Source organism: Microcebus murinus, chromosome 2 (genome assembly GCF_040939455.1).
Source record: "Microcebus murinus isolate Inina chromosome 2, M.murinus_Inina_mat1.0, whole genome shotgun sequence".
In the NCBI taxonomy this organism is placed as follows: domain Eukaryota; kingdom Metazoa; phylum Chordata; class Mammalia; order Primates; family Cheirogaleidae; genus Microcebus; species Microcebus murinus.
The window spans coordinates 67,038,791-67,052,092 of NC_134105.1; the positions used below are offsets into that span (position 1 = coordinate 67,038,791).

At 34.4% G+C, this 13,302-nt stretch overlaps 1 protein-coding gene across 2 annotated transcripts in view; it reads right to left on the reverse strand.

Moving 5' to 3' along the window:
• TTLL7 (tubulin tyrosine ligase like 7) overlaps nt 1–13,302 on the reverse strand; it is an 86,516-nt gene that overhangs the window by 22,590 nt on the left and 50,624 nt on the right. For both annotated transcript variants that reach the window (XM_020282664.2, XM_012751498.2), the window contains exon 17: nt 11,466–11,546. In XM_020282664.2, the coding sequence (XP_020138253.1) occupies nt 11,466–11,546 (81 nt within the window). The remainder of the gene's footprint in view (nt 1–11,465; nt 11,547–13,302) is intronic.

Here is a 13,302-nt window from a genome sequence, read left to right on the forward strand (position 1 = left end):
CATTTGGTTAGTTATAGGTCATTGCCAAGATCCTAGCTATTGATTTAGATGTTGGGTTCACAGGTGGCATGAGAAGCTTAAAAACACTAAGTAAAAGCAGCAGGCCATACACAGACCAATAATGAGAAAGCATCATGAAATGAGGACTCTGATTAATGTGGACAACTGAAATCCTAGAGGTCCTAAAACATTTGTAATCCCCAAAAAACTACTTTGTCTAATTCACATGTATTTGATACTCACGCATTCATTGCAGGTATTTCACAAAAGTGTAAAAAAAGTAAATACCAACAAATACAGTTATTCTTAGTTCACCAAAGTAGATTTTTCACTTTTTGTTTTATCTCTCTAATTATGGGAACTGCCTATAAAAATAAAAGTGAAAGATGAAAAGGGAAAGACTAGACTTTCAAACATAAAGGCTGAGTGAAAACATGATTTCTCTCAACAGGCAAAAACATATGAAGAATTGGAAGCAGATGAAAGAATAATCTGTTTCTCTTTAAAAGAGCAATATTTAAAGAAATGATACTGGTCCTCTCTGATCAAAGGCAAATTTAGAATAAACATCTGTTTAAAAATGAATTTAGTAAAAAAATTGTCAAAATAACATTTTATTTATAGAAGAATACCAGCTACAGTTTCTTGCAATGAATTGTGTGAGCAGCATCATTCCTTCCCTTCCCACTCCAGCTTCCTGCACTGTGAAGTGGGAGCAGCAGGTCAGGGTGTGTCAGGTGAGGGGGAGGGGAATGCTGAGGGATAATGCAATCTGCAATAAAATCCTCTGTGAAAAACACTATCCTGGAAGGGCTCATTATTACAGAGAATGAATGTTTAATTATAAAGAGGTATTTAAAAAAACTTTAATATGAATTATTCACAATAACACTGATATAATATGCATATCAGGCATTAATTCATGCCTTTTTATTTTTTATGATTTTCATTTATTAGTTTAACTCTTTATATTTTTTACGGTAGAAAGCAGTATTCGTGACTCATGTGATATAGGAATCAACACTAGGTAAATGATAAATTTAAAACATTTTTCTTTTCTCAATTTTTGTATTTTCTGTCCATGTGTTTGTGAATAATAACAGGCTAAAAGTCCTAATGAAGGAAAGAAAGAATATAAAAGTAGCCAAAATAGATAACCCATAAACTAGTGTCAGGAATAAATATGAGTTATATAAAGTAACTGAAATTAAAAAAGTGTTATCAATACCAAGAATTTTAACATTACCCTGCATTAATCAGTTTTCACATTATATTATGAAATAATTGTTTAACATGATCAAATGAAAAAGCATTTGAGATTATGGGATATTCATATATTTTTTAAATACACTTCAAGGGCAACTAATATGTATTGGCTGCCTGCTCTGTGCCAAGCACAGTGCTAGATATATTACTTAAAGGAGACTCTCTTGGTCACTACTCTGTATATATTTTCTTCTTAGTTTAGAGGGAATTTTAAAAGCATGATAGTCTAATAACCTAGCCCACACATGAGTACAAGCAGCAATTTCAGAATGGGGCCAGGGAATTCAGGATGGGAACTATTCCTGCTCCACTCCTAAAGTTTCCTCCTTTACAGAGGTGGAAAAATCTTCAGGCATCTTGGCACCCCACCAAGCACCCCTGCCTAAAAAGTGATTTCCCAGATTGGTGAGACAGGCACAATCTGGGCAATCTGGGTGCTTCCCCTTCCTTTGCTGAGCCATCCACTGGGAACATGCACACCCCTTGGCTTCTCTTTGCCTTCAGTTTTCCAGGAGCCTCCCCAAGAAGACAAGCTTGGGGAGAGGGGTGGGTTAGGGAGACTCACCCCTATAATTTGGAGGCATGAAAAGACATAAACCAAGGGAACGGGAACTCAAATCCTTCATCTCTCCTCTGCATATTCACATATGCTCTTTCCCTGTCTGGAACAGTCCTCTCCTATCTCTTCTCCCAGAGAACTTCTATGTCTCACCTCAAACATCACTTCTTAGGGAGAACTTAGCTTATTAAACTACTAACTTTAACTTATTAAACTATTGTATAATACCTTAGTGCTCAGTTCTTCCTCTCTTTACAACCATCTCATTTTATTTTAATTTCCAGTTTAATCAATGAAGACTATTATCTACATAAAAGAATGAATTATGCCCATCTTGGTAATAAAGTTACCATGTCTCCAAGGCTTAAGACAATATCTGGCACTTAGTAGGTGCTTGTCTCAGTGAGTTATTCCTTGAAGAGAGTGAGAGAGACCCAGCAAAAAAGACCAATATAAGCATGCTTTCTTTAAAAAATAATAATAATAAAAAAGCTTTCTCACCTGATTTTTCTCTTCTTCTATTGCACTCCCCTCTGTGATGAGCACTTTTGTAACTCAGACAATTAAACTCAACCGATTAAACACTACAGTTTGAACCTACTGCAGGGTAGAATTAGTATATGATTCTGTAGATAATCTCCAAACTACTGTTTTGCCAAAGATTTAGATTAAATATTTGCTAGAAATAACACAAAACATGCAATTCACTTTTCTGACTAACCAACATATCAAGCAATTTAAATACTATAAAGCAAAGGAAAATCTTAAGAAAATGGAAGGAAGGAAGGAAGGAAGGAAGGAAGGAAGGAAGGAAGGGAGGGAGGGAGGGAGGGAGGGAGGGAGGGAGGGAGGTATGCAGACAAGGTAAAAATCAGAGGTAACACTTAAAGAGAACTTACTATGTGCCAAGCACCGTTCTAAGTACTTTTACATATATTAACTCATTTAATCCTTAAAACAAAAACATGAGGTAGATACTACTGGTCCATTATCCCTTTCCAAAAATCTAAAGCTAGATTCCATAATCACACACATTGATACTTATGCAGAAAAAAATGTAAATATTCAAACCAAGAGATAGACGAAAACAAAACATAACTTCTTGTCAGGTCACTGTCACTAAATGAGTTAAAGTGGGTTAGTTTTATTGCCTAGTGGTTACAAAAAATTGTAAAAATATTTTGGGGGTTGTGAAAACATTTTGGATCTACATTTTATGGATGATAAAACTCAGGCACAGAGCAGATAAGTAACTTGCTCAAGATCACAGAGCTGGTGAAGGGACAGCTGTGCATAAAGACTTATCCTCTTAACCACTACTCAACACTGCCTCACAATTTTGTCCTTACAGATGCCAACAGCAAAAGCCTAGAAGACAAATCGATTGTCTCTTTTTTGATTCAGATTCAGCTCTGGTCAAATGGTATCTGGGAACCAGGGTGGGATCACTGTGTATAAACAAGGCTGCCTAGGTACGCCTTCCATCACAACCATGGAGTATGGACTAGTTTGTTTCAAAGGCTATCCAGATGTGGAAAAAATGACTGCACTTTTAGCACAACACCCACTGAATAATTTTAAGAAAGCAGAGAGCAGGCAGGCAAGAAATCAGACTGGGATGAGGTAAATTCATGCCAGTTCTATTTGTGATGCTTTTTTGCATTTCTGGTGCTTTGGGGTTAGAAGAATTTGGGTGGAAGATGATTAATTTGGGAAACACAAAAATAAATGGTCAGCAAGGTATCCTTGTGTTTATGTGTGGGCTCAAGTGAGGCTAACTTATAGAATATAGGTATCCATTTCCTTACATTATGACTTTTAAAAGCATCCCAATCCAACATTAAGCTCGCTGAGGGAAAAAATAAATGGGAGATCAGTCAATGACAACATTAATAAAATGAAAAGATTTGTCTTTTCCATATGAAATACAGCACATTTGAAGGCATAAAGCACACAGACAAATTCATATTTTGCAAGAACATACAGATGTTGAATGACAAACTGCTCCATATGGCTGAACAGTTGGTCCTAAATTAAAATAATGGCACGAGGTGAAGGCGGTTTAGAAATAACATTAAAATCACTACATGCTGTACTAATGATGCATGCAGCAGCCATGGCTATAGGGTAAAGGCATCTTTGCTGATGCAAAACGAACAGCTCTAAACAGCATCTATGTCAGCCCAAATGAAAAAGAGATGGAAAACAGTATCATCAAAATGCATGCAGAAGAAACTACAGAGTAGGTATTAGAAAGAAACTGCTATTTAGAGAAGTGATACTTGATAAACAAGGATCTCTTAGAATCCTAAAATAAATGCAAAAATAGTACAATCTTAATATCACTACTTATTTTTCTTCATCCTCCAATCTTAGTTTATGCCTCGCTATCACATCAGAGAATGAGCTTTTCAGCAAATGTGGCATTCTTCACAGCCCACCAACACTGCACTATTTTCATACTCCATGTATATTCCTCACAAGCTATATAAAGCAACTGCATTCTTGGCAGATAGGTAAATTATGCAAATGTGTAGTTACCACAACATGACAACTATTTCCATTTTCACCTGGTGAGGATTCTTTTCAGTATTTAATTCCCATACCCTTGATCTTTAAATTTTATACCCATTACAGAAAATTTGAAGTAAAGCAAATAATTTTATTTCCAAGAACACAAAAAAGGAAAGCATGTGGAAGACTGTGTATGTATGACATTCTAATCTTAGAGTTTTACAGCAGCATAATGATCAACCAGCAAATGCCTTGATCACAGAACAGGAAAAGGGAGACACATAATTCAACAAAGGTCTCTAAATGGAATTAAGATATTTAAAGAAGTGTCTTGTGCATCAACACCTAGAATAGTCCCTTGGACACAGTAGTCCCTCAATAAATATCAGTTGAATGCATGACTTAGTGAGCAAATAAATGAATGAATGAGTAAATAACTTCAAAATCCCCAATAGTGCCTAGTACAATATTTGTCCCAAATTGGCAATCAATAAATGTTTGTCAAATTAAATTGTATCACACAAAGGCTATTTTGTGGTAGCCATAGAGACATGCCACTTAAATCAATGATTCCAAGGGTGCAGTTAGCTGATGGCACCCCCATTTGGGATCTGCTGCAATATTCAAGCCATGCTTACATTCTTCCCTGACTGCTCATGGCCAACCATTGAGCAACCGAGGATTGAGCATGGTTGGGATACTAGCAAAGAGCTATTTCTGCCCAATGTGATCCTTCTAATAGGCAATCTTTGTTCTGGGCTCCCCATCAGTTTGACCAAGACTTTCTCAGAAATTCACTGAAGTCTGAGGGTCTTCCTACCCAATCCTCCTCCCTCCCATTCACAGGTGTCAGACCTGCTGTGAAGTCTGAAGACTCTTCCTGCCTACTCCAGCTCTCTCTCCCCTTTATCTTTCTTGGGTGTTTTCCCTTATAAATCCATTTCACTTCTAATTCCATCTTAGGGTCTTCTTTGCAGAGGACTGAACTGGTAAAGCTTTCCAATAATAATCCCAGCCAAAAGAAGAATGGATCTGATTAATCTACATCTAATTTAAATTATTTAAATTTTTGGCTTTCTAAACAGAGAAATTTTATAATACCTAATTCTGCATTCCACAGCTGACCTACATTTTCAGATTTCTTTCTGTTTTCTTAGGTGTAGTTTCTAGCTTTCCAAAGCAGTGGCACAAGTTTCCAACTGATAGTCAAATAAATGGTCAATATGTTATAAGAGTTTTTTTACACCTCATTTCTATATATTCTACACAAAAGAATTCTGCATATGAATAATCCTCAGTAAATAAAATACATCAGAGAAACAATCTGACATGGAGATCCTTAGCAGAAAAGAAAAAAATCAGCCTGCATTTTACCCCTTCTACAGCTAGAATATGTTCTCATGTTCTCACTTCCTCACAAGAACCCTCTAATACTCAATGTCATAAATCTCAGGGATGTTCTGAAAAGTCACCTGCCTAAAGTAAGGGGCAGAGGCAGTATTGAACTCAAGTCCAGATTATGCAAGTCAGTATATCTTTCCAGTATCTGATATTGCCACTCTAATTTCCCACATAAACTTTTTTTTTCCAATGTACTTTGACTCATTATTATACTTATATTAGCTCTCAGTCAGTCACTGATCACATCACCTCAAATTTCATCTGAAATAAACTTGAAATAGAGAAAAATATTTATATATTAATCAATTTATATCAAATCAATTATATATTACATATAAATAAATCAGCTAAATACATTTAAATCCATCCCAATGATTGTTCTACAATACCTCTATACTTTTCTCTTTTCCTATCTGGGGTGAATTTTAGGTATTTCAACAGTTAATTCTAATGATATTTATTAAATATATAAAATATTAATATAAATTATAATTTAAAAATTTGTTTATATTAGAGCTCGATATCTCCATTGTTGGCTGGCTTGGTGATTTGCATTCATGATGTATATGTTTGTTAAGCTTCTTTGTATGAATATGGGGGGAAGAACCTATACGTTTTGACAGGGTTAATTTTATAAAAATGAAAAGTTTCACAAAAATGTGTTTTAGAGTTTCTTCTATTAAAATAATTGCTCATGGGTAAGAATTCTTAAGTTCCCCCTACAGTAGAGGAAGAATGTCATCACAGAATGAATGCTACCGAAAGCTGTCCTCTGCTTCTTTTCCCAGAAGTGCCTCATCTTTTCACTATGATTCTGAGAAATTTGAATCTGTTTTGGGAAAAGCCTCTTAAAGAACAAAACTGTTTAGTAAAGAGAAGGAGCCACAGTAATCATGATGATAGCAAGAAAAATTGCTTCAAATAAGTTGCAAATGTTTAAATCCTGGGCTTCTACTTCTGTTCACAGCTTGGGACTAGCATTCCTCAACTACTTTCAGGGATCTGTGAAAGTGGGCATCTTTGCAAGGTAAATTTGCTCTAGTTACGATCAGCCCTTTTTGTACTTTGAGAGCCAAAATTCAATTTGTGAATTCTTCTGCCCCAAACAGAACTGTCTATTAAATTGCCTATGCAGAAGAATGACTGTAACTGCTTGGGTAATGCAAACTGTGGGATTTAACAAGCTTTTACTGAAGATGGGACATATCATTACTTTCTACAAGCATAAATGAAATATATACCTTTGATTTATGCTGAAAGGAAGAAGCAACAAAGGGGCTCAAAGAAAGGGTAACAGAGTACAGAAGTTGTAATAAAGATCCTGCCCCTCATATTAGTTCGCCCACTTGCTCACCATAACAGTATGTTAAAGGTGGTTGCACATCTGAGAAGTGGAAGAAAAGATTACACAAAGATAGCAGAAAACTTGGTTCCTTAAAAAAAAGAAAAAAAAAAAAAAAAAAAAAAAAAAAAAAAAAAAAAGATTACACAAAGATAACTCCAAATATTCTTAGAGTAAATCAGTATGGGAGAAGATATACTGGCATACGAGCTTGCTACTAAATTTATAAATAAGCATTTGTTTTTACTTTAAATTTAGAAACTCAATTGAGCATAGCAACCCTAAAAACATATAAAATTGTTTCTTCCAATTCACAAATATTATTAGTATTCACACACATCACTCAATCATCCCAGACCAATATTTATTAGGCCTTCTCGTATCACATGTAAAAAACAGAATAGCACTGTCTTAATTTGTTGTTGTTATTCAAATAAACACATGTCACTAGTAAACACAGGTGGGTACAAAAAGAAGATAGCTTGCTGTTGAATCTAGAATTAAAATAAGAGTCTAGAATTGAATCAATGTAAGAAATGTTTATAAAAGTTCTATGGGACAATGCTCATAGATACCTTGTGTCACTAATGGAGAATAAAAATGAAAACCACCCAAATCTGAAAGGCTTCCTCTGTGCCTTTCAGAGAAACTTGTCATCGTGAACCCAGAATGTCTTGGAGTATAAGGAAAGGGACCTCAGAGAGCCAATAGGCTCATGGCCTCCCAGAGACCCTGAACTTGGTGACTGTTTCTTGCTTATGGCTTTTGCTCATAACTAGTGAAGTTTCGTTAACTTTACTAATGTATGTTTGCTTCATATGTCTAGAGTCATAGTCTTGTTTTATCTCAGGTTAAGATCTATGATTGCAGAATAGTTCAACTGAATGCAACCGAATTGTATGGTTGTGCTAAAATTTATTTAGCCGTAAATCTACTGATAGACAATTAGGTTGCTTCAAATGTTTTGATTTTATAAATACTACTGCAATGAATGCTCGTGTACATAAATCTTAATATGGTTAGGCTATTATTCTGTAGGATAAGATGCTAGAAGTGGTTTTGCTGATTCTTAAGGTTACAAACATTTGTAATTTTAACAAATACTGCAAATTACCTTTCTAAAGAGTTGTACCAATGTGTTCTCTCTCTAATGATATAGTAAAGGCCCTTTTATCCATATTATTTCCATCACTGGAGATTATCTGTCTTATTAATTTTTACCAATATGATGGTTTTCACTTGCTTTTTTTTCATCATTAGTGAGGTCAAGGATATATTTAAATTTTAATTGGCTATTTGAAGATCCATAAATTGTCTTTTCATGGCCTTTTTATATGCTTTGCTACTTTATTAATATTTATGGGGTAGTTTGGCTTTTCTGATTGATTTGCAGTAGGTATTGGTTTACTAGTGTTACTTTTTGTTTTATGTGCTACAAATACAAATAAAAATTCCTCAACCTCCCCATCCCTTACCCAATTGCTCTCACTACTTCTGCCTTTTAACTTGGTTTACAATGTCTTTGGCCATTAATAAGATTTATGTAATCAAATCTGTCAATCTTTTCCTTTCAGCCTTCTAGGTTTTAGGTATTTCTTAATAAGTTATTTCCCTGTTCTAAGATTATTATGGACATATTCTTCTACATTTTCTTTTAGCTTATTACTATTTTCTTTTAAGTATAGATTACATAAAACTGTAATCTATATGAAATTTGGTTTTGTATATGATGAGAAATAAGATTCCAATTTAATTTTCTTACAAATAGTCAGTTGTCTCAGTACCATTTAGTGGAAAAATCATCTTTTCTCCAATGATTTGAAAATCTTATCTTAGAAATTTATCTTATAAATACTTTAATAACTTTAAATACTTTAATCTGCTTCTGGACTCTATTTTGTTTTAATTAGCAATTTACTTACACTCAAAAATTACACGGACTTGAGGAAGTTCAGGGTTCCAATTCTAACAAAAGATCCTTATCTTCATTTATCAAAACCAGAGTCATTGACTTTGCAAACATAAATCCAGGCCATACTAGGTTTTTCAATCTACCTCTGTTACCAGCTTTGCTACACCCTCCTCAACAGCAGCACTGTGTGTGACACATGGCAGAACACTAAGTAGATATTTGTTGAATGAGTTTATATGCCATACATTCAGACAAAAGCATATAATTTAAATATCCTTATCTGATCAGGGTCAAGTTTCAGCTTATAAACAATTAATCCTAGAAAGAGTAAATGATAGTTTGTATTACTGAAAGAATACGGCAACTTCATTAAAGCTACTAAAATAGCATAGCTCCAAAAAAATAATGTTACAGTGCATTTAATGAGCCACTCAGGGTGCTGGTCACTCCCGTCTCCCACTCTCCAAGACAGCTACTACACGCCTTTTACTCTCTCCTTACAGCTCCAGAAGCCCTCCCCACCAGAAGAAAGCCTTTGCATCTTCCTAGCACACTACTTCACACCCTGCCTTCCCTCCTATTAGAATAAATGGTCTTGGTAAGGACAAACCACCCCCCCCCCCCAGCTAACTTATGCAAGAACTTCTTATCACCTTTCTTTCCGGTGCCATTCCTCTCTTCTAGAACATTCCTATCAGCACGCAAACCATAAATACTTTTGTCTTTAAGAAAATCTTCTCATCAGCCCACATCCCTCTCCAGTTACCACCGCATTTCCTTTTCCCCTCTACAGCAGAATTCCTTGGTAAAGTGCCTGTACTAGCTGTGGTGTTTTCCTGTCCACTTTTCATCTCTTGAACATCCAATCCAAACGTGATACTCCAATCACGTTTTACCACCACCACTCTTCTGAATTTGTTATGATTGGGGTCATCACTAACCTCCATGTTGTCAAAAACAGTCAGTTCTCAGTGCTCAGCAACATCTGTCATAGCTGATTACTCTGTTCCTTAAATAATTTCCTTACTTGGCTTCCAGGACAACCAGTTCTCATGGTTTTTTGACAACTCACTGGCTGCTGCTCCTCAGTCCCTTTTGATGAATCCCCTCCATCTCTCTGAGTTTTGTATGTAGGAGCGGCCCAGGGCTCAGTTCCTGAAACTCTAGGTAATCTCATCTAGTCTGAAGCCTTTAAATATCTCAGAGATGCCTCAATTTTTTATCACCATATACAACCTCAGCTCAGAAATCAAAACTCATATATATAACTATATACTCAACATCTTCATTTGGATGTCCAATCAATGTGTCAACACTAGCATGTCCAAAGTCAAAATAAAAGAAAACAACAGCAACAGCAAAACTCTGCTCCGGCTCTTTCTCCAGCATCTGCCCATTCAGTGAACACCCTAGCTAAGTACAGCTTTACCTCACTTATCCTGAAAACCTTCTAGCTGGTCTCTGCTCCTATTCTCCCACATTCCTTCTCCTCCAGTTCTATTCTCCACAAGTAGTTCTCATGATCCTTTTAAGTTATAAACCAGATTGTGTAACTCTTCTACTCAAATTTTTCCAATAGTTTCTTATCAATTGGAATAAAACTCAATATTTTTCCATCTCTGAAGTTGTGATACGAGCCCTGACTATCTGTCCAACCTCATCTCTTACCACTACCACATCGCTCACACTTTTCCAGAAAACACAAACTATGAATAAGTGGATAAAACGGCGACTTACTGTGCCTTAGATGCACATCATGCTAATTCCAACCTCAGGATCTTTGTATTTGCTCTTCCCTCTCCCTGTTTCTCATGACATTTAAGTCCTTGTTCAAATGTTCCCTCCTCTCTATTTTTTTTATCCTGCTTTATTTTTCTTCATAGTACTTTATACAGTCATCCCTCAGTCATCCCTATGAAGATTGGTTTGGGGACCCCCCCATCTTGAACCAAAATTCAAGTCCCTGATATAAAATGGTGTAGTATTTGTATATAACTTATGCATATCCTGCCATATACTTTAATTCATCTTTAGATTAATAATAATACTTAATACAGTGTAAATGCTATGTAAATAGTTGTTACATTGTAATGTTTAGGAAATAATGACAAGAAAAAGAAGCCTGTACATCCTTTTTTATCCCCCAAATATTTCAATACCTGGTTGGATGAATCTATGGATGCATAACCCACAGATATAGAGAGCTGTCTGTACCACCTTACATTCCACATTTGTTATCAAACATCTTAACTAGAATGTAAAACTGTATTAAAGCATGGATTTTTTTAAATTCATTTTTTTATCTTCAGAACCTAGAACAGTGCCTGACACACAGGAGCTACTTTATAAATATTTTTTGAAGAGCTAGGTAAACCAAGGAGCATGTAAAAGGTTTCAGTATGAATTTGGCTTAATGATCCTAGCTTAATACATAACTTGTTAGGGTAAAACTCTTTTTGAGCATTACTCACTTTTCGTTGTTTTACAGAGTCCAATTTTATGAGCCAATATGAAGCCACTTTTGTTTTATGATGCTTCCAGTTATCGATGATCTATTTTGGGGAAGAAACATTAAGAAACTTAATCTAGAATGTTCAACAAAAGTAATAAATAAAATATTTATTTTATTTATATTAATAAAAACCAACTTAATTAATCTGTGTAATAATAGCACTGAATTATTACTTGCAATAAAGAATGCTGAATTTTATTTTTAAAAAAATGTGCAAAGATTTCTAACATAAGGTAAAGAAGCCATCTGAATCCAAAGCTTTCTTTTCTTTTTGGACCAACACACTCTCTAATGAATGAAAGTCAAATGTTTTCAGGCACATAAGGTTTGGGAAGAAATCCAAGACATAGACTTTCTATTTTTACTCCAAGGGCTACATTTACCACATCACTCATAATAATAAAATATTGAATAATACATTAGAAGGCAGCCTATATATAATTAGGATTCTACTATTCATTTGTTTTTTGTGCAAATCTGCAACATTTCTAAATGTATATTCTAGTAATATATACTGTAGCAAGCAGATTAAAATATTATATACAGTGAACATATAGTATTATAATATCTGACATAATTATTAATTATATAAGTCCATATGTCTTTTATAGAATAATCACATTAGTCATGAATATTAGTTCTACTGTCTGACTGCCTAATATTCTTCTACCTGATTCAAAAAGGAAGAATATAAGTAATATCTCTAAGAGATATATAAAAGTAATATAAGATATATAAAAGAGATATATAAAAGTAATACAAAGTCATTGGCTTTACTTAGAAAAGAACTTTATTAGATAACATATGAAAATAAAAACATATGTATACCTTACAACCAATGTTATTTTTATTTCCTTTCTTTTGACGTAACATAAGTAGCAACTCACTTGCAAACAAGATATCATTTTCACTTTTTATATATAACAACAAAATGTATGTTTGGGGTCTACAGAGGTTTTAAACCAAGAATGTCTCTTTTGTTTTTGTTTATTTGCTTTTTGTTTCTATACACTTGCTTCAGACAGGTCTAAAGCAAGGCTAAAAAGCAAAAAAGACCAAGTGCATGGCTGTGATTTTTATCCTACAGTTGGCCACTAGATGGTGCCTTCTCCTCTGACAAAAAAAAAAAAATGTAGGGAGCCCAAAAAACAAAGCTTTACTACCGAGGAATTATCTAAGAATGACCATTTGAAAACGATGTTTCAAAGAAGAAATGGAACCTTGTGTGAAGAAATGCTCTTTCCTACCAAAATATTGAACCTTATTTCTGAATTAGAAGAACTTCATTGATTTTCATGTGAATTTAGGACCCTCTGCCATTTTAGAATGTTCCACTGGGTGGTGCACATGTATGTGTAGCAAGAAAAACACACACAACTCAGCTTAAGTCATTTCAAAATTTAACCCCAAAATATATGACATTAAAGGTGCCACATTCAAATATTATTGACATTTTATGCCAGGGCTCCAATTTTTCATCATATACCATTCCATATTTGATCTTTCTAAATCTTTATAGAAGCAAGCTTAACCTGATATTTCTTTCATTATTAAGAACAATAATTATTTGATACTAATTATTCTCATTTGATGAAGCAGTCTCATCATTAAAATAGGACTATATACTAAAATATATTTTGCATTCCTGATTATAAATGTGATCTCATTGTTCTTGAATTATAATCATTAAAATAAATTCCTGTATTTTCTAAAGCCTGTGGATGTTGAAAAGAGTATTAGTTAAGTTTACTATGTCATCGAGTATGTCATCAGGAAATAAATTTTAATATTTTAAC